Here is a 27,048-nt window from a genome sequence, read left to right on the forward strand (position 1 = left end):
ACTTTTGAACGAAAATAGAAAAGGAGAAAGATGAAGAAAAATAGCTGACTCTCCGCGCGCGCCCGCACACGTATTTATCGAGAGAGAGAGAGAGAGAGAGCGACTTCAATTGACAAATAAGTTGAAATAACCGAAAAGGTCTCCAAACTTAAATGCTATTATGAATTTCAAAAACCGTAAAACAAAAAATGTCTTGGATTACGGGTACCGCTCCCGCTTCTGCAACTTCAGCTCCGGTCAACTTGTTTCCTCCTTCTTCTTCTTCTGCACCTGCACGGTACTCCGTCCTTCCGCCGCACTATACACGGCTGTACTACCCTACTAGTACTAGTTATAGATTCACCCGCCGGAGCCGGCAACCTTTGCTCTCTTATACGTTGTCATCGCTTCCCTCTCTACCCCACCTAAAGGATGCCTTTCGAGCTTTGCCATTCCATCTTTCCCCGCCTCCTATCGACCACGACCACAGCTTCGTAAGTTAGTCAAGTTCGGTTCCTAATCACTAACTGCTGCTTCCTTGCTTGTAATTATAATTTCGATTCTTTTTAAAAAAAAAAAAATAAAGAATTCATTAATTTTGGTAGTTTACCCAGGACACCGTGACAAATGCAGATGATAGAATTAGTATTGAGGCGTTTCATAGTGATGATGAGGCACTGGATGCAGCTGAAAAGGGCGCCGTTGTGAGTATCTAAAATTGCGGTTCAGATTTTTAACTGCTTTATTATATATATATATGTATATATATAACATAAGAGTTCATGTTTATCTACTGCTGCGCTAGCAAATATGAGCTTTAGTATACCTTTCTTTTATTGGGAGATGGTGTTCCTAATTCCATAAGCAGCTCTAGTTAAATTTTACTCATTTGAGTTGGTCCTATTTTACATAGGTTAATTTCTAAACAATTTCATTTTCTGCTTGTTATTCTAGGTAGTGGATCTATCACATTATGGTCGCATAAGAGGTAACATATTTCCACTTCGTCGTTGTTCTTGTTGTCTCTTGGTTTCCTAACACGTAACTCAGGTTGTTTCCAGTAATATCACCATTAATGTACCCTGGAAATCCGTATGTGCTCAAGCTCTTGATATTCAACGTCCAATTGAAATATGTTAATTCCAACACAACACATGGGAAGTTGAATAAGTTTAAGAAGAAAAATGAAAAGGAACCCTTTATGCGGTAACCAAATCCTACAAAAGATTCCATATTTTATTTTACCGCTAGTTCAGTGAAATTGGGTAAACCTTTTGTTTACAACTGCTGTCTTGAGAACCGGCCCTAAAGCACATATTTCAAATGACGCTGGGTGTTGGTTATATGCGTCAAAGTACAATTTTCTTACCAGGAGGGAAAATATTATAAAGCAAATGACCTGGTTCTTGAAACGTCCAATCTCCCTATCAATTTTTCAGATTAATAGGCTGGTTGCCACATCCACATAAAATTTCCTATTTCATTGACAACAATTGTAGCAAAATTTCTTCCTGTTCTCCAAGCAACATTTATGGTGTCAACCTTGCCATTAGCTTAATGGAGAATTTTCCTGATAATATATGGCAAGAGAAAATCATAACTTGGGTCGAGGAAGTGGGAAGTTGCCTCAACTTGCATTCACGTGACAACAGCATATTGACGCCAGCAGATGCTTGAAATCTACTCTTAATGCCCAACTACGGCTTATTGGTGTGTTCAGACTTTTAATGACTGTTGAGGTGTGATTTTTCTTAATCAAATACTTTAAGATCAGATTGACACTTGCATAATCTTCAAGGATAGTTTGTGAAGATTCTTAACATGTGTCAGCCTTCCAGTTCGTAAAATATGTTTGCTAATGAATGCATGCATCGATAGTTGGGCTATGACACAGCAAAACTGTTGGGCCACTTCCTTCAGTGATTTGTTCGATCCTCTCTTTTACTATATCCTTCCTTACTTTGCTTATCATCTTTTGTCACTTAATGATTTTTATGTTTGTTGGCATAAAGTTGGCGGAGAAGACCGAATTCAATTTCTTCACAACCAAAGCACTGCAAATTTTGAATGTCTTAGTGAAGGCCAGGTACTTTTAGTGTTGTACCGCATCTTCATTTTTGGAAGCAAAACTACTTAATTCTAGTATCATTGTGCTGGGAGTAATGACTGTACATCCTTTAGGGATGCGACACTGTTTTTGTGACACCAACAGCTAGGACAATTGATATTGCGCTTGCATGGATCATGGTAGCTCTTCCCTGCTCTTGGGCTAATTAAATTGTGGGATTTTTCCAATATTTGGCACCTATCGGTTTTGGAAGAATATGTTGATATGCTATGTCTGCAGAAAAATGCAATTACATTGGTGGTCTCTCCCGTGACCTGTGAAAGCATATCTAAAATGCTTGAGAAGTATGTTCATACTGCAAGATTAATTTTTTAAATTGTTTACTGTGCATAATTTGACCTTGCTTCTTTTGTCAGATACTGCTCATTTTGAGACTGTTTTCCTTGTTACATTTGTAACTGTATCCTGTCACTGTTTAAACCTTGGTGGTAAAAGAGCTAGTGTGATACAGAGCAAGAACCCTTAATCTTCCATTGTGATATTAGAAATTTATTCCATTTTACTGAGGCAAATAACTTTTGAAGAAAAAAAAAAGCTATTTTTATCTTGTGATTGTGGCATCCAAATTAATATATTTTTTCAACAGTTAAGACTTTCTAATTGCATACTAATTTTATTTGATTGAAGGTACATTTTTATTTCTGATAAAGTAGAAATTCAAGACATCACCAAGCAAACATGCATGTTTGCATTAGTTGGACCTGCAAGCAACCAAGTAAGCAATGCTAAGTTCAATAGTGAAGTTACTAGTACCTACATTAAGTTTCTTTTGCACCAAACTAATTTCTATGTTTTGTTTCATGAACAGATAATGGAGAGATTGGGCCTTATCGACCTTATTGGACAGCCTTATGGCTCACATAAACATTACAGTGTAATTTGATCTGCAAAACTTTCTCAAATGTTCATACCAAATTGCCAATACTCATTTCTGGTGGACAAAATTTTAATGCCTGGGCTGCTTGTGATGATTTTTGAATGCATGGTTAATCACCAATGAATATGCCAAAGAATTCCTAATGAGTTAACTCATTGCTGATGAAAAGAATAGTAGTTTGATAGTGTTGTTTTATTGGTGTTACATGGCTTCTATATCTCAATTGGATACCTCTAAAGATTCCTATTTATCCATTAATTGTTTGTCTTCCTTCTATCTGGTCAATTAGAGTTGAACAGAATGTCTATGCTGGTTAAATCTGTAAAACAGCCAACATATAATACACTCACAATTTCAGATCTCCATGTGTACTTCTAATCTCTGTAGTTCTTATTGGTTTTTCTCCTAAACTGAATTTTGTGTCTTTTGGGAGGAGAGGGGGGGGGGGGGGGCAGAGGGGCTTCTGTTGAGTGATTGTGAGAAAGGAGAGAATGAACATGAGTTTCCTGGTTTTGGTTATTATGCATATAATTGAATAAAAGCACACCAATAAATTCTCTCCCCTTCCAGTACTCAAATGACTTCATTGTTGTCATTTGCGTTGTTTTTTAGTTGTTGACATTTCTTCACCAATTTCTTAGAAGTGTTGATAGCCTAGCATACTGGACAATGGGTTAAATTGCAATGTCTTGGATGAACAAACTATAAGGTTGTCTTTATATATGAAGGTCAGTTATTTTGTGCAAATGATTTGACATGTTGAGGTCTGTACCTCATCTGTATCCCAGCATTCTCACTATGGATAATTATTGCATCGGAGATCTTATTTGGCTTAATATTCTTATTTAACACACACACACACAGACAAAAGCAAAAATAGGTCTTTGGAATGAGTAAGATTGTTAGCTAATTCAACAACACTTCCTATCCAAGAAATATGAACTTTTTCACTTGTGCAGGTAAATGGGAAGCCTGTAACTGTAGCTGTGGGAAATGTTATTTCTGAGGAAGGTTTTTCATTCTTGATGTCATCAGATAGTGCTGGAACGGTATGGAAAGCTCTTGTTGCCCAAGGTGCAATCACAATGGGTTCTGGCGCATGGGAAACATTTAGGATTCTTCAAGGTTTTCTTTTTGTATCTTCTTCAGTTTAGTATTTTTTTTTTTAGGAATTTTTGAATCTTTTCCAAATTAAAGTTGCCATTCTAGATGTAACCTTGTTTCATTTTGGCCTTACATGACATGTTCCCTCAACGGCATTTCCAAACTTTGCTTAGTTTTATCATCTTACTCTGTTTCCTGCATTTTCTGTACTGCTAATACTGTGTCTGGCATGAAAGAAAAGTCAAATGAAGCAAAGGTCTAATTTCTCCACTGGAGGGAAGGGTGATACAAGAAAATGTAGAAAGGATAATTTTATCCATAATTTGATAAAAAAGAGAGAGAGAGAGAGATAGATATTGTGGCAATGATCTAAATACTCTCCAGAGAAGAATTTTTTGGTACTGGATGTCAAGTGGATGTGGATATTAGATCCACTGTGCCTTATTCCCTGCCCCTTGGAGGAGAGGAGGGTCTACCAACCAGGGGCAAGGGTTTTAGTCCTTCTATTCCCTTCTTTACTTTTACCAGTGGCTCGCTATGTGTTCTCTTCTGTTCATTATTATTATTTTTGTTGGGTACACTTTCAATCATTTCATGTTTATGATATAGAGCTCTAACGTGATCAACATAAGCAGGAAGGCCAGCTCCTGGTAAAGAGCTTACAGATGAATTTAATGTTCTGGAGGCTCATCTGTGGAATGGAGTTTCTTTGAACAAAGGTCCATGATATCCTATGTGATATACTGGTGTGAATCAGTGCTTTTGTCATTGTTCTCATGTAGTAAGTAATTTTCAGGGTGTTATAAGGGACAAGAAACAATTTCTAGACTTGTAACATATGATGGTGTCAAGCAGAGGTTGTGGGGTATCAGGTTATCATCACTTGTGGAAGTGGGCAGTGCTGTTACAGTTGATGGGAAAAAGGTGCGGATTTTCTTTTGAACTAAATCTTGATTTGATTGTGTACGCACATCACATAAATTTCATTTCTGTAAAGGGTTGATATATTGTAAGTCATTTTGACTTTGGAAACTTCAAATGCAGCACTATGCTCGAGAATGATCTGTTCTTTGTTGGGATAAGTTATAAAGGAGGTTTATTGTTTTGGATAAGACAGCAACTACAATTGGAAATTGATTTATTCCTGGTCCCTTAATCTGTTTTCCTACTTAAATGAAGTTCTCTATTTGGAAAATAAGCATCTGTTATAATTTGTGCAGGTTGGCAAGTTGACGAGCATCACAGCAGGTAAAAGAGCTTCTGAGCCTTTTGGATTAGGCTATATCAAGAGGAAAGCTGCATCGAAGGGAGACACTGTAATTGTTGGAGGCAATGTTGTTGGGACAGTGGTGGAAGTGCCTTTTCTTGCTCAACAGCGTGTGCTATCAAAGACTTGACACCTTGATTTCAAGTACCAAGGCAAGACTAGTTAGTCTTGTACCCTTCTTGGTTGGATTTCAAGAAGCTCAATATGTTTACATGGCTTTTTAGTTTGCTTTGAAAGATGACGGGTGAAGTTGAGCATCTGCGAGAACAATAGATTGGAGGTTTAGGGCTACTTTGTGAAAGCTTTTGTTCCTGCCAAAAACCTGGTTATGCTGCCGTATAGCAATATTCATTTTGTTTGCACAGTGTTGGTGGCTCGAGCCTTGTTACCTTATAGATTGCTACATGGAAAACTGAAGAAAAATATGTTAACATGAACTCCTAATATAAAGAAAGAGAGGTTTGCATATTGTTCCTAGAACTTCCTCATCTCAAAATTCTCTGTTCTATTCAAAGCTCAGTCATCTCCGGCAATGCATAATTTGCTTGTTCTATTCAAAGATGTATTGCTGGGATGCATCTTCAGAGATAATTTAGCATATCTATATGAGCCAGTACATTGATGTTCTGCCTAATACTAACACCATTTACATATTTCTGTGAGGCAAACTGATTAATTCTGCTAAAGACCAGAGGAACAACGACACAGGTCTTGCTGATATCAACAACAATCTTCTAGAATACGAACGACTGCCGAGCGCTGTTGTTTGCTCAAATCTGTCGGAAATTCAACAAGGAACCTGAGCCGAAGGTCTCCTCTCCTACCATGTTGTTTAGAAATGGGCATGCCTTGGTCGGGAATGATTTTCTCGTACCCTGGGAATATTATATCATCTATGGATAAATCCATTTGGTCCCCTCCTAGTAAAGGAACAGAAATTGTACATCCTGTCAAAGCCTGAACTAAGGGGATCTCAACTCCAAGCTCCAAATCATCACCTTCTCTCTTGAAAAGGGGGTGTCTTTTCTCATCGATTATGAAGATTATATCCGCTGGATGCATTCCCGGTCTCTCGTCCCCCTTCCCTTCGAATGTGATCTTCGTTCCTTTCTTCCACCCTGGCTTTACTTTGATCCTCAGTATTTCCTCTTCTTGAACAATGATCCTGTTACCACCACAATGGTAAATGCCATCAGAAGATTCTTGAGTATGACGTAGTACATATCATTAACACAGTTCTGCAATTACTTAATGTAAGTAGGTAAGGCCATTTTGTTGCTTCATTTGCTAGATTGATCCTTAATATTTGCTTTCTTAGAATCACACGTTGTTTAAAAAGTTTTTAAGTATCCAGCGTTCTAGCCTCTCAGAGAGTCCTCATTTCTAAAATTGGTGGTTTCGAAAAAAAAAAAAAAGAGGAGGAAAGCCTGTCAGACAAATGATGAAGGGTGAAGCATACCCTGCATTTGAGATGACATCTCTGGTTATCTTGACCTTCTTGACACATCCGTGGCATAACTCCTCCAGCGTGCATTCGAGCTTCTTCTGTATGGGCTGAGCTTTCCTCCGAGCTGTAGTCTGTGAATAAATAATGGGGTTTGTGGCTCTTTTGCTGGTTATTTTTGATAAAGAAACGAGGGGTGGCTCTGGGGTGGTCGGGGTTGATGGGGTATCAGTCCCGTTGGGACTTCTCGAATGGCCATAGAAATTTCTGGGCGAAGGAGCACCGTTGTAGATTCCCCTGTGGCTCGAACCGTCCGACGACCTTGGAGTGCCTGTAGGGGTGATGCGGGTGCTTGTGCTGGAAAGCAGCGTAGGGCTGGAAATCACGAACTGTTCATCATCGTCGAGGAGGATCGATGGTGATATGAATTTTCCGGTGTTTTTGGATCATCATGACTGGGTCCATTTATTTCCTCTCGTTTTTTGCTACTCAGAACCTGTTTTTATTTTTTCAGAAAACCCAACAATGGTGTCAATGAAAATGTGAAGAATATCGTGCATCAAGGAATTCGGACAATTTTGTAAGTTTCAAAATTACGATGAATAAAGCTTTTGCATGATCTACATGCATTGCATGAGGGGGGAGGACATTGATGATATTTAACGTGTTAATAGATATAGTCTTGAAGGGAGAGGGAACAGAGAGATGGAAAACAAAACAAAAAAAACAATATATGATGAAGGGCTATTCATCAAGAAATAATTCCAAGGATGATGTTACAAACCCTGTAGGCTTCGTTGATGGTGCTGAACTTGGCTTCAGCTTCAGCTTTATTGGATGTATTTCTATCGGGATGCCATTTCATAACCAAAGATTTGTAGGCCTTGCTAATATCTGCAAGGGATGCAGCTTTGGAGATTCCAAGAATGCTGTACAAATTCGCTGGAGGTGACCTCGCAACAGGATCTGCCATCACCGAGGGACGACTACAGAGAAAGAGAGCCAGATAGATGATGATGCAAGAACCAAAGGTTTCAGAGAGACGCAGAGGGAAAGGAAGAGAGAGAAAAAGAAAGGAGAGAATTTTGCGGAGTTTGTGACCGTACAGTTGTGTAGTAAGGCGTATGATCTCCGGAAATGGTAAGCAAAGCCAAAGTAGGAAGGGTTATGGAGCGTTTTTTTATTATATAACGGCCGGTACTGGTCGAAATTCTTTTCCTCGTTGCTTCGTAGGTGATGTGCATCGGACACTTGTTTAGATATACTTCATGTGTGAAATTTTTGGAAAAGTAAATTTAATTAGGAAAACTATATAAATATAATGGAAGAAATTAACTATTAGTGGGTGCATGTACGTAATAGATTGAGTGGGATTTAGCCGCCGTTGACAGATTTTCAATGGACATGCATTACAAAAATTCTTACTTTATTACTACTTGTTTTCAAGAAATTTATCTCGTAGAATTTCTGGCCGTTAGAAATGTACAAAGAAAAATCTTCTTATTCTTCTTATTGGAAAATGTGTAATGCTAGAATATAAAAAGGGATTTTCATTTTGTTAATACTTTGTTTACTTAACTATTTCACATGGTCTCAGGCAATCATAAAAACTCGAAGAAAAAAAAAAAGAAGTTGGAATAAAAATTCTGCTGACATCCAGTACTTACATTTTTCTTTTTTGTCAGAAGAAGTCTTGCATTGTAGGCGAGAAAAGTCCGCATCTGTGCGTACATTACAAGAACGATTGCTTGATGATTGATGCTGCACAGCAGAATTTCCAGGGGAATCAAAACCAAATGCATATGCCCCAAAACTAGCTGCCAGAGGAATCTCCGAACAATATTCATGTTGAAAATGATTGATAGGTAAAATCTTAGCATTTGTGCTTGGAAACAGGATTTAAGTCCGGCTTCGATTAACCTGTAGCATTCTGAGGCTGCCAGTTTTTCTGAGGGAGGCAGTATTTACTGGTGGAACTTACAAATTTGCAGTAGGAAAAGGAGGAGACAGTAATGTCTCTAAAACAATTCCTCTAGAATGCAAGGTAAATGGCCAAAAACCAAACCTTTGAAGCCGTGAATTCCTTTCATTTTTCTTTTTTTTAATCATTGTTCGCACAAAGGAAGAGATTATGTTGATATCATATTCATACCATTGAGATATGGGTAATATATGTCAGTGGATTGATGTTTTGTCAGTAGTTGAAATGGTCAGCTCATCTAGCGCAAAAGCTTGGACTTGTTTCAAATGGAGTTATGTGTCTGCTTCCCCAATGATTTTATAGTATATGAACTCTTAAGAGCTATAATCTGGTCCAAAATTTTGAATTGAAACTGCTTTCTTTAATGTATATTAAAAAAAGTAAACTACCAAATATGAGCTATGAAACAGATTGTTTTATCTGATGCCTACCGGATGTATATACAGAGTATAAGGTACTTCTATCAGTATAACTTGGCCTATCTGATACTGCAGGGACCTCAATGTCTCCTTCAAGCATTTTCAGGGCATCCAAAATGTTAGGCCTTAAAGCCACCATGAGATGAGAACACAGAATTCCCACCATCAAAAATCTCTCCATTACCCCCATAGGATTTCTGCTTGTTGACTCTGCATTTCTCAGCAGTGAAGGATCAAGAACTTCCTCCATCTTCCCAACTTTAACAAGTGACCAAACCCAATCTGCGATAAAGAATATGTCGCGAGAATCAGCAGAGGATGACAGGTCCAGAGCTTTTTTCCCGGTCATGATTTCCAGAACCACGATTCCAAAGCTATAAACATCACTCTTATCAGTCAATTGCCCGTAAAGTGCGTATTCAGGAGCTAGATATCCATGAGTTCCTGCCACTCTGGTTGTAAGATGAGATCCACTGTCTCTACCTTGTCTTGCTAGCCCAAAATCTGCAACTCGTGCTCTCATATGTGCATCTAATAATATGTTTGTGGCCTTGATATCTCTGTGATAAATCGAGGGCTTTACCCCATAATGAAGATAAGCTAGAGCCTTGGCAACATCCAAGATTATGTTCTTCCTCTGAGGCCAAGTTAAGGGCTTTCTGCGAATCCTTTTATGACGCTCTCGAGAAGAGAACAAATGATCGTTTAGATTTCCATTCGGCATATAATCATAAACCAAGTATCTATGGCTCTGATTTCTTTTTGAGACGCAACATCCTCTTAGTGACACTAGATTTCGATGCCTCAAATTGCCGATGATTTCAACTTCATTTAAAAACTCAGCATCCCCTTCAAATTCGGGGTCGGTGATTTTCTTGACAGCAACCACAGTTCCATCCCTCAAAATTCCCTTGTACACAATTCCAAATTGACCTCTCCCAATGAAGTTCTTCGGCGAGAAATAATCAGTTGCCTCCTCAAGTTCTTTAATCTTGAACCATAAAGATCCAGCCATAGGGCTCCAATTTCGCCATGAGCCATCATCATCATCATCATCATCATCAACATCATGGTCAGCCTCCAAAGCCTTTTCGTCTTCTGGATATCTCTTCCTTTTTCTCCTACTTTTCCAGAAAGTGTAAAAAACCACTAAAATACAAATGACAGCAATAGTAGAACCAGCTGCAGCAGCCCCAGAAACGAGAGCTAATTTCCCCATACTGTTAGAATCAGATCTCCTATTCGAGGACATGGGCAGTCCAAAGATACACGAGACTGCACCTAAGCTCTCGGGGCCTAACTGATTCACGATACCTGCAGCATATAGAACGGTGTAGTAAAAGCAACCTCTGGCATGAGAACTATTGCGGTCAACGGCCAGCAGTTGAGAATGAACCTTAAAACCAGCTTGCACACAGGCATCACAGAAAGTCAGATCAGATACGTCTGGCCAGCAGGCAGGGTCCAGGGAGGTAGACGGGCCGACCACATCCAGCCAGTCTTGCTTGGTATGGATATTGGCACACAGATTAGTACCCTTTACAAAATGCACAGGTTCAAAACACATTGATGTCAGATGGGATGGTAAGGAGAGGGAATCGAGCTTCGATTGGAAATCCGATAAACAAGAAATGGAAGTGTTAAGGTCTGGAAGTCTGAAATGATTGGTCTGTTTCAGGTTTTGAGCAAGGCCAATGCCGTAGAGGCTGGTTAGCGTCTGGCAGCATATGCTAGAAGCAGAACTGCTGCCGTCACGAGTCTCATGACCATTTGTTTTGGTGTTCTGCCGGTGATTCTGGCAGGCAGATGAATCCCAGGGTACAGTTAGAACATAACTCAGGTTTATGGGACAGGAACCTGAGACTGAGACTAGATTTGTGTCAACAATGAGATTTATTGACACTGAAACTATGATCACAATATGAAGCATCATCTTTACCTAAAACTACATCATATGGAGTATTAGAAAGAAGAGGAAACTGGTAACCCCTTTCTAGAATAGAGAAGATGGAGAGTTGTTTTATACCAAATTGCTTGTGTTATAAAATTCATGACTACAGATCTTAATTTCGCTCAAGAATTTCCACAATCTTTCGTCAATATTAGAAGTTACTGACGATCATTGAATTTTTATATCTATTCGGCTCTTCTCAGATGTTTCCAAGTGAAAATGACAAGCGGGTAGGTAATATTGAATTGCATGCTCTATTCAGCCCTTCCCAGTCACAGTTCACACTGTGAAGGGTCGCTGAGACTAAAGTCGGAATTAATCACATCCGATCCCACAACAGAACATATGTAGAGAGGCCCAAACTCCAATACAGACCAACTAAAAGTAAAACCAACAGTCAACTCATCATTACTAAAAGCTGCTAAAAGATAGAACAATCAAAAGGTAGCATAATTTCCTTCGACAATTTCCTCTGCCAAGAACGGACGAACCAAACATCTGCTCTCAGGCCTTGGCTAAAGAAGTGACAGGAACCCAAAAGAGGGCTTTCTTTAATTACCAAATGTCAACAAAGGCGAATGCAGATTTCCATGCAAGAGTATTTTAGAAACTGCGTTCTACCACTAAAGCATGATATTGTAAGGTATTTCTACTGCAGCTAAAAGGACATACAGGCCTTAATGTTCATGTCACAAGTATTTAAAGCATTCAAACTTGATGATAAGCATATCTTTTAGGTACAGCTAAAATATTTCATTATGATCCATAGAAGACTGTGCAGGGAAACGAAATAGAAGTAAATCCCTCGATCAGATGTGAGCAAATAACTAGTTGTATCAATGTTTGTTGTAGTAGTATTTTGTGTCTTGATAATTTCTTGTAGTAGTATTAGTTTTACATACTTGATGGGAGATTATTTTCCTTTGTATACTTGGGACCTCATATTTATCATTTCAAGTCTCTTTCCGAAATAAAAATCTTGATTATCAGTCTAACATATGGTATTTGATTGTTTTGACTGCTTCTTTTATTTTATTATTATTAGTTATTATTTGACCCTTTTTCCTCACAAAAATTCTTGGCTTGATTTAAAGTCAAGTCCTACCGTGTACTTTCTAGGTTATTGGTAGACTTGGAAAGCTGCGCTGACGTACCAATATTCCTAAAGGTTTTAAGAAATACTAATAAATATCCATTGGAACCGTGGGAATTAAGAAGAGCGGCATTAATTGTGGTCACAGCCATTTCAAAGCTTAGAAGATTCCTTCCATCTCTTCTTCACTTGTTCCTGATCAATTTGCCTGCAATGCATGAGTGGTAAGTTTTGGTATTCAAGCAGTAAATTTTGTTAAGTTCATAAATCCAACTGTTTACTTTAAAAAAAGAAAAAAAAAAAAAAAACTCATCGTTCAACTGGGGTGGGGTGCCTTGAAGCAAACATTTTTCGTGAGTGTCTGTAGGTTTACCATGTTTTTGCATCATTAGCTGATAAACCATCAAAGCAACACAAAAGCAAAGAGCATTTAACAATAGTACTTTTGAATTATCAAAAGTTGGAACTTAAGTTACGGAAAATTAGTTATCAAACGCTCTAAAGTACTTGTGATATTTAAACGTAATTTTTTTGGGACTAAAGCTCTGTTTGGGGTTGTGGGGATTTAAAAAAGAAGCGCTTCCGACAAAAGTGCTTTAAAGTTACAAAAAAGTTGGGTTCTTTAAGTTGCAAAAAATTAATTATCAAATATCGTAAAAATGCTTTTATAGTGCTTAAAAGAGAATTTTTTCATAAACGCATCGCAATCAATGATAAACGGTGTCTAAGACGACGACTAATAGTATCAACATCAGCGCAAACCACACCACCGTTACTGTCATTAGTCTGGTTAGTAGTTAGCTTTAGGTAGGTGTAGCCTATACGGCAAGTGGGCTGGATGACGGATCCAATAATAATGTCTCTTTCTGCTTCCGAAGCCGAAACTAACCTCCGAAACTCGGTCCAACTTCTCCAAAGGTCTCTGGTGGTTTTAAGTTGACCCAGCAGTCTAGCAATTAATTAATTAATTAACGAGTGACACTTCAGCCATGAGGTGGGATGCCCCTCAGCCCTGCGTCATTCGAAACTCTACAACATTTCTGTACGGACGAATTTCGCTCTCATTGGTCTTACGATCAAGCCAACGCCTAGTTGCCGCCAAAAAGGGATCATGTTTCACAGTAGATTGGGAGTTCGAATTCCACTCTCAACGGAAAATTTAAAAGAGGTGTCAGAGCACCCTTTTGATCTAGTCAAATTCTTATACCTACTAACTTTTTATACACGACTTCTTTAACCTTCTCTCCTGCTAGATTAAGATAGATTAGGTTATAAAAATGTCGTTGTCGTAAAAAAAAATCTTACAATTGTTTTCTATCCATTTACACTAGCTAACATATAACTAAGAACGGTTTAGAGTTCACACTATCCATTGTTAAACTTGAGAAATGTCATTTGAATCCTATTTTTTATTATTTACACTCATTGTCATATCGTTTATATTATCATATAGTCTAATAAACAAAAATTATATAATTAGAATGATAGTAGAAATGTGATTAACCAAAAATAGAAGTACAAGCAACATTTCTCATTAAACTCTAAAAAATCAAAATTAAATATGTCCAGCGTGACATTTGGCAAGAATAGTTGATAGATTTTATCCCATTGAAACCTTTACCAATTATCTTTTTTTTTTAATGTTAATATTTAAAACTTTTCTATGCCAGTCTAGTATATACCAACTAATTTAGATACACTCCACGTATGTAAAATATAGAATTCAAATTCTATACATGTATCATATATATTCATCCCTAGCATATACCGTATACAACATCAGTTTATAAGGAAAAATTATTCCTTAAATAATTATAATATAAAGGGAAAATCGTTCAAAAAGTCTCTCACATTTTATAAGATGATTTTTTTCGTCTCTCACTTTTAAAAATATAATTTTACGTCCCTTACAAATTCACATTGACCAAATTTGGTTCCTACCTAGGTTTCTGACTAGTTTTTGACCAGAATCCAACACGTGACTTGCATATAATCATTTTTAAGGGCAAAATTGTTAAATCAAAATTTTATATAATCTGATTCATAGTCCCTCACATTTCACAAAATGAATTTTTTCATCCCTAACATTTTACAAAATGAGTTGTTTCGTTCCTCACATTTGAAAAAATGAATTTTTCCATCTCTCATATTTTTCAAAATGAATTTTTTTATCCCTTTTTGATCATGTATACAAATAGCTTTTTTTCTATAAACCCACGTATATGTCTATTTGATTTTATCTAAACAGTATGAATAATATGTAATTTATTTCTATTGGATTTCATCTAAACATGCTAATCGTAGTTATACATACATGCTATTCAATAGATATATATAGGGGTTTAAAACTAATAATTTTGTTTGAAACCCATGTATATATTTATATGATTTCACCATTTGAACCTATTCAATATTTGTGATATTTCTCTTTTGATAATAATTTATTTATTGAGTTGTATAATAAGGTCATCTAATTAATGGGTCCTAACTCGAATTCTATAATTGTACTAACAAATTTCAGTTTAAATTTGAAATTTCTACTCGACACTCTTAAGACCAACAGTTGAATTACTTGCCTTGTGATTTTGTTAAAATTTGAAAGTATCAATCACTTATTTCTTTTTGTCATACTTTTCTTTTGTTTACTTTTTCTATCCAAATTTAATTCGATATAAACACTCGATAATATTTAGAATTAAATATCTTCTTTATTTTCAAACTAGTTTTGTACCCGTTCATTGAACGGGAATAGTCGAAAAAATAATAAACTTTAGTCAATTTATAAAAATATCGATATAAAATACATATTTAATGTATAATCTATTATAACTTGTCTTAAGTATATTACTATGTGCGCATTGTAATGTAAATTATTCTTATAATATAAATTTGAACATCTAATTCAGTGAATAATAATTCAAAAATAGAAAAAATAATATTCAACAATACCATAACATTCAAAAACTTGAAAATAAATAAAAAGTGCAGTAAATAGTATCAAATAATATTTTACTATTCAGAAACTTATTTTATTTTTTTCTGTTTGAACATTCTCCTCGATTTGTCCGTGCAAATCAGCATTTATTGATTTTCTATTATCACTGCATGATAGCAAAGTAGGATAACTAAGTATAAAAAAAATAAATGATTTATCGCATTCAAGTTTGTGTATAACAATACGTAAAGATTATAATTAAGTAAACGACTAGAGTCTTTTAATTAACTACTGAATTTGCAGATATATCTAATAAAGATATTTATGTCTCTTGTATTTATATCGCATTACTTTCTAGTGCCTTTTGTTTTTGGTTGTTTTTCCTGAAGGCAAATTAACAAACATCGTAGTATATGATCACAAAAATCAATTAACAAACATGTTAGAAAAAATCCTACAAAAATAACGATGAAAGTACTTGTTTAAATCCTATGTCTTCATACAAAATAAATAGAAAATAAAACAAAAAAAATAAAATTCAAGATATGTTACTAAACTCTTACAATTGAAGATCAACATGCCTTTTTTTTATAAAATATATAAATATATATATATATATATTGAAAGAAGATGTACCTGATAATCAAGCGGAGTGGAAACCCAAAATCAATACTTTAATATGCCAACCACTTTGCACTGAAAATACCTAACCATGAATTTGATACTTGAAATCAATATATTAGAGGTTATATGTAGTGTAGACATAGGAAATAAGAATGGATAAGAATACAAAGAGATATTGATAAGAACATTAAAAGTATGTTTATCTTAATTTAAATTGCTTAAAGTACGTAATTTTGGGTAGAAAATAAGAATCCTATAATATTAAGAATTTTTATAGGAAATAAAATCATAATCGTCCAAATAACTTTGGGTAGGAAATATGACCTTATGTGACCCGTACTATACACGTATATAAACCTGTACGTAATAAATTTACAAATATGTTATCAAGATAGATTTTACCGACCTTAAAAGACCACCTCTACTATATCGAGTCCTTTAAGTGCATTGACTCCTATGATGTGGATCCACACACGAAATACTCCCCACCATCTGGGCAGAGATATATTGTGATTAAGGAATTATTAGCAGAAATATATTAAAAAAAAGGACGGGCGGAGGACACTACGGACAGAGGGTCGGGTAGGAGCCTTCGGGGTGCAAAACTTCAACAAATATATGATGTTTTATCTCATCTTTTTTTAGCTATGATAATGGGATTTTATTTCTTTGGTTGATGACACTCCATTTTCTTTATGGACTTTTCCAGAATTTTTCAATCAGATGAAGTGCTATTTCTCTTTGTACATCAATTATGCATAGGGACTGTGAGTCTTGTAAAAACTTTTTCGGGCTAACTTTCTTTAATTTTCATGTCTAGATTGTTTGTATGTTGTTCTATATATGGGTAGATTATGTTAAAATAAAAAGGATCTATGATGAAACTGTTAAAAAAAAAAGAATAGGACACTATAAAAAAATATATTATCATTTATTCCTATATATCTAATAGAGGAGATTTATGTTTCTTTTATTTATATCGCATTACTTCGCAATTCCTTTTTTGAGTAGGAAATAAGAATCATATAATATTAAGAATTTTTATAGGAAATAAGAATTGATATATATCCAAACAAAAAAGGAGCAAGCCACTTAGGAAACTACTTGCCGTCTCGTTAAGCCACGTAGGAAAGAGAAAATATGAAGGGATAAGTATGAGAATATGACTTTATTATATATATATATATATATGATTTCGAGTAACAGAAAATGAATATAAGTGAAAAACTAACAATTTTTTTAAACCCATGTATATATCTATTTGATTTCACTTGAGCAATACGAATAGTGTGTAATATATCTCTATTTGATTTCACATGCTATTAGTAATGTTTAGGTGAAATTAAATAAATATATACATGGATTTAAAAAAAAATTATTCACACACATGATCAATAAAAGATGAAAAATTCATTTTGAAAAATGTGAAGGATGAAAAAATTCATTTTGTGAAATGTAAGGGACGAAAAATTTTATTTTATGAAATGTGAGAGATTATAAATTGAATTATATAAAATTTGATTTGACAAATTTGCCCTTAAAATATGATCACGTGTAAGTCACGTGGTGGATTCCGACCAAAAACTAATCAAAAACCTAGGTAGGGACCAAATTTGGTCAATGTGAATTTGTAAGGGACGTAAAATTACACTTTTAAAAGTGAGGGATAAAAAAAGTCATTTTGTAAAATGTGAGGGACGTTTTGAACAATTTTCCCTAATATAAAATATTGCTTTTGCTGAAAAAATGATAAAATTTACCCTCGAGATCTAATGTCATTGACAACCTTAAGAATTAGTAGTACTATTTTCCTTCTTTCAACGAAATGAAAAGAAAAAGTCGCGCAGCCGGCGGCTTTAAATTATTTTGAAAATTTGCTTTATGTGTGTGAGTAAAGAAAAATTCTCCACCATTTGTTTGTGCCGAGCCGTCACTCAGCTATATAATCCCGCATCCACGCGGGGAATGAGCTGCAGACAATTTTATTGCCCTAATGAAACTACATTCACTTCTGAACTTCTTTAGAGGTTTACATAATTAGGAAAATGACAGGCTATGTAAAATCAACACCTATGTCAATTTTCCATTTTTATCTTTTAGTTTTGTTATGTGATTTTGTGTTTTAAGCAGTCAATAATTTTTATTGTCTAATAATTCAAGATTTTCTTTTTAAAATCTCTTGCAGTGCATTACTGGACTGAAACCAATTTTAACATAGAACTGAAACTAGATACAGGGCAGACACCACATTTTTGAGGGAAGAAAGACATTGGTCAGCATGAATTCTGAGTCCTTAGCAGTAGTTCTTTTCCTAGTACTTTGTCTTGTTCTTTCGGATGCTTCAATCTCTTCATCCCCTGCATGCCCCCTTGACCTGAATTATGTCCTAACAATCCCATGGACAACTACAGCCTGCGAGAATTTCTCAGGTTCAAGTAAGACCCCACAGAAAGCAAACAGCTCTGTTAATTCCACTTCAGGGAACGGCGATTGCTGTCAGAATCTTCTGTCTCTCATTGGCATAGCACTTGCCAACAGACTTAAAGAAACCTCTCGATTCCAGCTACCTGATTTACCAACTTCTGTTTCTTGCCTCAACGACTTCCAATCCAAGCTCAATTCTCTCTCTCTTCCCTCCAATCTCACTTCTCTCTGCTTTGATCCTATGCAATTTGTGATCTCACCAAATGTCTGTGCCTCCATCCAGACAGCTCAAGATTGGAACAATAAGCTTGGCCCCTCCACTGCCCTCAACTCTGCCTGCAGCTCTGATCTCAATGATCCCAGTGCTTGCAGCGCCTGTATTTCTGCTGGTTTTCAAGTTCAGGCACAGTTGAGTGCAATCGATGGTAACCCTTGTTAGGGTGGTTATCTAAATTTAACCATTGGTGAAAACCATCACCTATTGAACCCAAGATCTATATGGCGATTATTAAGAAATAAATTAACAAGAAAATTGCGGAAGCGTACCTGAATCCATATTGATAAACTTGATACTTGAATCCCTAGAGATTTGGGGTGGCCTTCCAGGTCAACAGGTATTCACCGATCCTTTGAGAGAGGCCTTTAGTTTCTCTCTGGTATCTTTCCTGACGATGGGATATCAGGGAAGGGTATTTTGTGGTATTACGAAATACGACAACTAAAACGATACCTGTGACCTGGGGACCATAACCCTATTTATAGGTAACATTCCTGTTACCTTTGGAGCCCTATTTCAGCCCATCATTGAAATAGGAGCCCATAAGTTTCTACACATAAAAGGGCCCACATCCTATTAGATACATTAAACCCAAACTATATTTGATCACTTTAATTGGGTTTAACCTTAATTGACAGTTTGCAATACATAATTATTCACATATAAGTCCAATGTTGGATTAAGGATCCAACAATCTCCCACTTGGACTATATGTGTAACCTTATAATTATATTTTGCAATTAACCGTATGAGCTCAACTTTACTGTCATTATCACAATGTATCTGCAACCAATTCGGTCCATCAATTACACCAATATAGGATCAAAGCGGCCTTTGTTACAATTTCGTAACTCGACCCATCAATGGTCACATATATCAATGCAATTGAATGACATGAATTATGATGTGGATGTGTAGCATGAAAATTTCATGTAATGTGACCAAAACATGCCTATTTCCAACTGGTCCACCTTAAATTTTATGAGATCAAACCATACCAAAATTAGAGTGCAAATAAATCCAAACTTTATTTATGCATAAAATATCCTTAAATCCTTAATAACTGAAAAATATCATAAGAGCATTTAAAATAACAAACTCCCACAAAAACTATACATCATTTAACACGACACCCATATGAGCAGTATGCTCATGAAACATTTTGGGTGGCAATCCCTTAGTAAGCGGATCCGCAACCATGGAGTTTGTCCCGATGTGCTCTATTGATAACTGTCCATTCTGCACTCTTTCTTTAACAGTCAGGAACTTGATATCTATATGTTTAGATTTGGTCGAGCTCCTATTGTTATTGGAATATAAGACTGCTGACTTATTGTCACAGAATAATTTGAGTGGTCTTTCAATGCCATCCACTACACGTAATCCTGTGACGAAATTTCGCAGCCAAATTCCCTGATTGGATGCCTCATAACAAGCTATAAACTCTGCAGCCATAGTGGAAGATGCTATGAGGGACTGTTTAGCACTCTTCCAGGATATGGCACCTCCAGCCAACAAGTAGACATAGCCTGACGTTGACTTCATAGTATCTTTGCATCCAGCATAATCGGAATCAGTATACCCAATGATCTCCAACTCATCTGACTTCCGATACGTGAGCATGTAGTCTTTTGTTTTCTGTAGATACCGTAAGACCCGTTTGGTTGCTTTCCAATGATCTAATCCAGGATTACTCAAATATCTACCCAACATTCCAGTAATGTATGCAATATCCGGACGCGTACATACTTGAGCATACATTAGACTCCCTACTGCTGAGGCATAAGGAATCTTTTGCATCTCTCTTTCCTCAAAAGCATTCTTGGGACACTGCTCAAGACTAAATTTGTCTCCTTTAGCCACAGGGGTGTCACCTGGTTTACAATTTTGCATGCCATATCTTTTAAGGACCTTTTCGATATAGCCCTTTTGTGATAGTCCTAAAATACCCCGAGAGCGATCACGGTGTATCTGTATGCCTAACACAAAAGATGCATCACCAAGATCTTTCATCTCAAAATTCTTAGTTAGAAATTTCTTGGTTTCATGCAATAGACCAATATCGTTGCTGGCAAGCAAAATGTCATCAACATACAATACCAGAAAAATATATTTGCTCCCACAGAACTTATGGTATATACAATCATCCACTAAATTCATCTCAAAACCAAATGAGATGATCACCTGATGAAATTTGAAATACCATTGTCGAGACGCTTGTTTGAGCCCATAGATGGATTTTTTAAGTTTGCAAACCATATTCTTTGGATCTCCTGATACAAAGTTTTCTGGTTGCACCATATAAATCGTCTCATCAATGTTACCATTGAGAAACGCTGTCTTTACATCCATCTGATGTAACTCAAGATCAAAATGTGCCACTAATGCCATAATAACTCTAAAGGAGTCCTTTGAAGAGACTGGAGAGAAGGTTTCTTTATAGTCGATACCTTCTTTTTGTGTAAATCCCTTAGCGACAAGACGAGCTTTGAATCTTTCCACATTGCCTTTCGAATCCCTTTTGATTTTAAATATCCATTTACAACCAATGGGTTTCGCACCTTCTGGCAATGGGACAAGATCCCAAACATCATTGTCCTTCATGGATTTAATCTCCTCATTCATGGCATCGATCCACTTTTGAGAATTTGAACTTTCCATGGCTTGACGGAAGTTGATTGGATCATCTTCCATCAATCCAGAGTCATCCTCATGTTCTTGGAGAAAAACAATGTAATCATCTGGCACTGCACTTCTCCTTTCTCTAGTGGATCTTCTTAATGGCACTGGTTCTTGAAGAGGAAGAGTTTGTTCTTCTATAACAGTTTGCTCTTCGACATTGTCTTGATTTGTTGTATCATGATCAAATTCAGGAATAGGGTCCTGAGCAAGAGTAATGACACCTGTGGGAATATTAATATATTCCTCTTTAAAGACAATGTCCCTTACTGTATGTTCTCCCCCAAACTCGACATCCTCAAAGAACCGGGCATTTCCTGTCTCAAAAATTGATTTGGCTGTGGGATCATAAAACTTGTAACCTCTGGATCTTTCAGAATATCCAATAAAATAACAACTAATCGTTCTTGAATCCAGTTTCTTTTCATTTGGCCTGTAAGGCCTTGCCTCAGCTGGACACCCCCAAACATGCAGATGCTTTAAACTGGGCTTTTTCCCTGTCCAAAGCTCATAAGGGGTTTTGATAGTTGCTTTAGTTGGAACTCTGTTAAGAATATATGCTGCAGTCTTAAGTGCTTCTCCCCAGAGTGACTCTGGTAAGGTGGAATGACATATCATACTCCTTACCATGTCTTTAAGCGTTCTATTTCGTCTTTCAGCTACACCATTCATAGTGGGTGAACCCGGCATAGTGTACTGTGGAACGATACCGCATTCCTCTAGGTATTTAGCAAATGGTCCTGGACGTTGTTCACCTGAACCGTCATATCTACCATAGTACTCACCACCACGGTCAGATCTGACGCTTTTAATTCTTTTGTTGAGTTGATTCTCAACTTCGGCCTTAAAATTTTTTGAACACGTCCAGTGACTGTGACTTTTCAGAAATGAGATATATGTAGCCATATCTTGAAAAATCGTCTATGAACGTTATAAAATATTGTTGACCATTCCAAGCAGATGTAGGAAATGGTCCACAAATATCTGTATGTATAAGTTCTAAGACGTCTAAGGACCTATTGGCTTCAAATCTCCTTTTATTGGTTTGTTTCCCCTTTATACAGTTAATACAATCATTAAAATCTGTAAAATTCAAGGGGTCGAGAATTTCATTTGACACAAGTCTTTCCATTCTCCGTTTGGAGATATGTCCTAATCTCTTGTGCCATAATGCAGCTGAATTCTCATTGGCTAATTTTCTTTTAACTCCTCTAGTACTCAAATGCAGAGATTCATTAAATGAGACAATTGTGTCAATTAAATATAGATTATCGTAGTGCATTAAAGAACCAGAACCAACCAATTTTGAATCATGAAACAATTCAAATTTTCCATTTCCAAATGAACAAAAATAACCAAATTTGTCCAAAGCAGAAATAGAAATTAAATTCCGTCTAAAAGACGGTACAACAAATGTCTCATTGAGATCCAAATAAAATCCGGTCTTTAACAATAATCTAAAAACTCCAATTGCCTCAACTTGAACTGTTTTGCCATCGCCCACGTAGATATATCTTTCACTATCATTAGGCTTTCGGCAATTCAGGCAACCCTGCATAGACACACTGATGTGAGTTGTTGCACCAGAATCTAACCACCATGTGTGTCTAGGTACCGAAGTTAAATTAACCTCAGAACAAACCAAATTACTATATTTCATTGAAACAAGGCGTGTCAAGAGCGTACTAACTTCAGCCTTTTCGTTCTTGACAAACCTTTTTTCAATGTCCTGAAGGAACTCTTTAGCGGTTACAGTCGTTTCTGACATTGTTCCCCTAAATGCTTTTGGAACGGCCTTTTTAATGATCATCAGACACAAGCGATTTGATCTCTCCCACCTCTCATTATTTCTCTTTTCATCAGAGGTACTCTGATCTGTAAGAGGTGGGGGTGAATCATTCCTTAACGCAAGGTCGAGATCCATTACTCCAAGTACTATCAAGAGATTTTCTTTCCAGGACTTGAAATTTGTGCCATTCAACATAGGAATATTATTGATATTGGAAGTAATATTTGTAAGATCATTCGCAACTGAACAGAAAACATAACATAATTAAAACAAGCTCACATAAATCAAAACAATAATAAATTTAAATAATGGTAGTCCCATCTCAAGATACCGATATTCCATTAATATTTCGTCTTTGGACAAAAATATTAACTAGTGAGTGATATCTTGGTGCAGTAATAAATGCTGATAATAATAACATGTCGAAAATAAATTTTCCTTTGGGCCAATTTATAAATCACATGTAAAATCCAAATAATTATCACGCATTTATTACCACAAGTACACATGTAATTTCATTAAATATTGACCTTCCTTTGGGCCGATCAATATTCATAAAATTACTAGTGCCCAACTAATTATATTTTAAAATAAATTAATTTCCATAATAGAGGTCACTTTGGTGGCATATTATTTCAATTAATTTATTCCAAAATATATATAATCATACCAATATTTAAATTTAAAATTATCCAAATAAAACAAAAATTTTGATCAAAGTCAACTTTGGTCAACTTTGGTCAAAACGTGGTCAAACATGGTCAAATTAATTAAATTAAATCATGACTTATTGGACCAAAGGTCCATATCCATAATTTGACCCAAAATTAACATCCAAGCCCAAATTTTTTTTCTTGAAATCCATAAGTACTTTATAAAAATTACACATTTAATGGGCCATACATATGGATTTTATAGGGCTTAAATGTCCTATTTAACTTTATTAGGGTTCACTTAAAGTAAATAAACCCTAATTTTCTTAATATATATACATACATATTTATAAATAATGAAACAGGCCAAAGAAACCAATTATTGACAAATTGAATCAATATAATAAATATTAAATTAGCCAAACCAAATCATCATAGTATAATTCGTGGATGAACTACTGCCATGAGCACTAACATATGCAAATAATCAAGACCGAATAGCATTTGACCAAGAAAGTCTTATGAAGACTTGTTCTTTACATTCGTGGAACCCACGAATTCATGGTCTGAGTTGACCAAACCTGTGAAGATAACATGATTGATACAAGAAGCATTCAGGTGGACTACAAGAACTCACGTGGCCAGAAAAGTGATGGCCATTCAAGTGCGTGTTAGCTAATACCAAACAAACCAAAGCTTTGTTACCATGGGGCCCGAAGTCATAAGAAGGCAACATATCAATTATGACCAGACAATTCATCACGGATGCTGGATTCATATTGTGATTTGGCCAGACCCACGAAACCAGAAACTAAAAACATTAACAAGTAAAAAAACTTTACCGATAACATAACTAAAGCACTGGATTCTATGTGCCGCTTCGGTTCATGTTTCAACACAAATTAAAAAATATGCATACATCCACAGCCGAATTCAAGAGGCACATATATGTGTGTGTAACCATATGTATATATATTAACATAAATTATGAAATCCAAATTATTTCCTAATAATCAACCATATAGGCTCTGATACCACTTGTTAGGGTGGTTATCTAAATTTAACCATTGGTGAAAACCATCACCTATTGAACCCAAGATCTATATGGCGATTATTAAGAAATAAATTAACAAGAAAATTGCGGAAGCGTACCTGAATCCATATTGATAAACTTGATACTTGAATCCCTAGAGATTTGGGGTGGCCTTCCAGGTCAACAGGTATTCACCGATCCTTTGAGAGAGGCCTTTAGTTTCTCTCTGGTATCTTTCCTGACGATGGGATATCAGGGAAGGGTATTTTGTGGTATTACGAAATACGACAACTAAAACGATACCTGTGACCTGGGGACCATAACCCTATTTATAGGTAACATTCCTGTTACCTTTGGAGCCCTATTTCAGCCCATCATTGAAATAGGAGCCCATAAGTTTCTACACATAAAAGGGCCCACATCCTATTAGATACATTAAACCCAAACTATATTTGATCACTTTAATTGGGTTTAACCTTAATTGACAGTTTGCAATACATAATTATTCACATATAAGTCCAATGTTGGATTAAGGATCCAACAAACCAGTCTCACTCTTTGAACTGCCTTTATTTCACAATTTTGTACATTTGTCAACAAGCTTGGCACTGAAGATTATGGTGATATAGATTGCATTTTCAACCTTCCAGTTAGCTCCCAAAGGAAATCTTCCCATAAGCCACATTTAGCACTGATCTTGGGACTAACTGGGGCAAGTCTCGCGGTCCTGGTGATATCTATGTTCTTAGGGTTGTATTATTGGCAGATGAAGAGGAGAAGAAGCAGCAATGACAATGAGTCTAATTTGGAATTTGAGGAAGTAGCAGCTCTACCAGCCTTGAGGCCTAATACGTCTACATGGTTCAGCATTCATGAGCTCCAGAAAGCTACTGACAATTTCTCTTCCACGAATCTAATAGGCAAAGGTGGATTTGGGATTGTTTACAAGGGAATACTAGATGATGGTACTGCTGTTGCGGTGAAAAGGATTATGGAGTCGGATATTCGAGGAAATGAAGAATTTCTGAATGAAGTTGACATCATTAGTAACTTAAAGCATCGAAACCTTGTGCCGCTCAGAGGTTGCGGCGCGACGGATGAAATAGTAAATGATGGACAACACGAGAGTCATAGATATCTTGTTTATGAGTATATGTTTAATGGAAATCTAAATTCCCACTTGTTTCCAGTGTCTAAGGATGAAACCAGGAAGCAACCACTTGGCTGGCCTGAAAGAAAAAGCATAATATTGGATGTTGCAAAAGGCATATCCTATTTGCACTATGGAGTAAAGCCAGCAATTTATCATAGAGACATTAAGCCCACAAACATCCTGCTGGACGCTGAGATGAGGGCAAGAATTGCAGATTTCGGGTTGGCTAAGGAAAACAGAGAGGGGCAGTCTCATCTAACAACTAAAGTGGCAGGAACATATGGATATCTGGCTCCTGAATATGCCCTTTACGGGCGATTGACTGAGAAGAGTGATGTCTACAGCTTCGGAGTGGTGGTTTTGGAGATAATGTGTGGGAAGAAGGCTCTTTCTTGGTCTTCCTCTGAGTCGTCTCAAGCCATTTTAATCGCTGATTGGGCTTGGTCAATGGTGAAATCAGGGAAGATGGATGAAGTTTTGGATTCTGCTTTGTTGAAGGGTGGAGAGGGTGACTCAGGTTCAGCAAATGCAAATTCCAAGGGTGTAATGGAGAAATTTTTGCTTGTTGGGATCTTATGTGCTCATGTAACAGAGGCAATAAGGCCTACAATTTTGGATGCAATGAAAATGTTGGAAGGAGATATTGAGGTTCCTGAAATTCCAGACAGGCCACAGCCCCTCATGCGTCCTTCTTTCTATGATACTTACATGGCCGTGGGGAATGGCGAATGTAGCTAAATAATGCAGGAGACAAATGCTCTGACGCAGAGGCTGCGATCCATAGCGGACCTCCTACTTTATGTTAGTCATGACAACTGAACCAAACCAATAGCCAACTGCAAGAGATTTCCATTCCCCCTCACACATTCCCTTTCCTATTGTAAGAAACAAGAGGTTGCTTGTTGGAAATTTTTTATGTACTTACTTTTGTGTAGCTAGAGATAATTTAAGGATTTTGTAAAAAAAAAAAAAGAAAAATGTTGCAGCAAAAAGAGTATTTGGTTAGATTATAAAAGCTTCTTATGTATATCTTGATTTTCGATTATAATGAAGGCGAGGAGTGACAGAGTGATTGGTTAGAATTATGGAAAACATTTGAGAAATGAGAACAGGTAGAAGTTTATCATTGTCATTACTATATAAAAAGTATGACGAGTCTTAACAACAGAGAATGTAAGCATATTTTGATATTAGTTTTTATTATGCCTAAATTATTCTGATGTCTTTTAATTAGAGTT

General features: G+C 36.3%; 2 protein-coding genes and 2 pseudogenes across 3 annotated transcripts; 2 read left to right on the plus strand and 2 right to left on the minus strand.

Moving 5' to 3' along the window:
• The first annotated feature begins 121 nt into the window (after positions 1–121).
• Positions 122–5,829, plus strand: LOC113763427 (putative transferase At1g60990, chloroplastic). 2 transcript variants are annotated; one of them, XM_027307240.1, is made up of 12 exons: positions 122–473; positions 585–683; positions 934–967; positions 1,992–2,065; positions 2,161–2,226; positions 2,327–2,391; positions 2,735–2,822; positions 2,916–2,981; positions 3,944–4,109; positions 4,724–4,807; positions 4,885–5,012; positions 5,309–5,829. In XM_027307240.1, exons 1-12 carry the CDS (start codon positions 189–191, stop codon positions 5,483–5,485), a joined length of 1,332 nt encoding a protein of 443 aa, XP_027163041.1. In that variant the 5' UTR covers positions 122–188; the 3' UTR covers positions 5,486–5,829. The 2 variants fall into 2 exon arrangements, with proteins under 2 accessions (XP_027163041.1, XP_027163042.1); XM_027307241.1 differs by having other exon boundaries at positions 594–683.
• Positions 5,830–6,067: 238 nt separating this feature from the next.
• On the minus strand, positions 6,068–7,916 carry LOC113763428 (annotated as a pseudogene).
• A 1,209-nt stretch (positions 7,917–9,125) lies between these two features.
• On the minus strand, positions 9,126–11,239 carry LOC113760613 (probable receptor-like protein kinase At1g11050). The gene has a single exon (XM_027303262.1). It carries the CDS (start codon positions 11,130–11,132, stop codon positions 9,180–9,182), a length of 1,953 nt encoding a protein of 650 aa, XP_027159063.1. The 5' UTR covers positions 11,133–11,239; the 3' UTR covers positions 9,126–9,179.
• A 6,841-nt stretch (positions 11,240–18,080) lies between these two features.
• On the plus strand, positions 18,081–26,548 carry LOC113759294 (annotated as a pseudogene).
• Positions 26,549–27,048: the final 500 nt, after the last annotated feature.

Source organism: Coffea eugenioides, chromosome 2 (genome assembly GCF_003713205.1).
Source record: "Coffea eugenioides isolate CCC68of chromosome 2, Ceug_1.0, whole genome shotgun sequence".
In the NCBI taxonomy this organism is placed as follows: domain Eukaryota; kingdom Viridiplantae; phylum Streptophyta; class Magnoliopsida; order Gentianales; family Rubiaceae; genus Coffea; species Coffea eugenioides.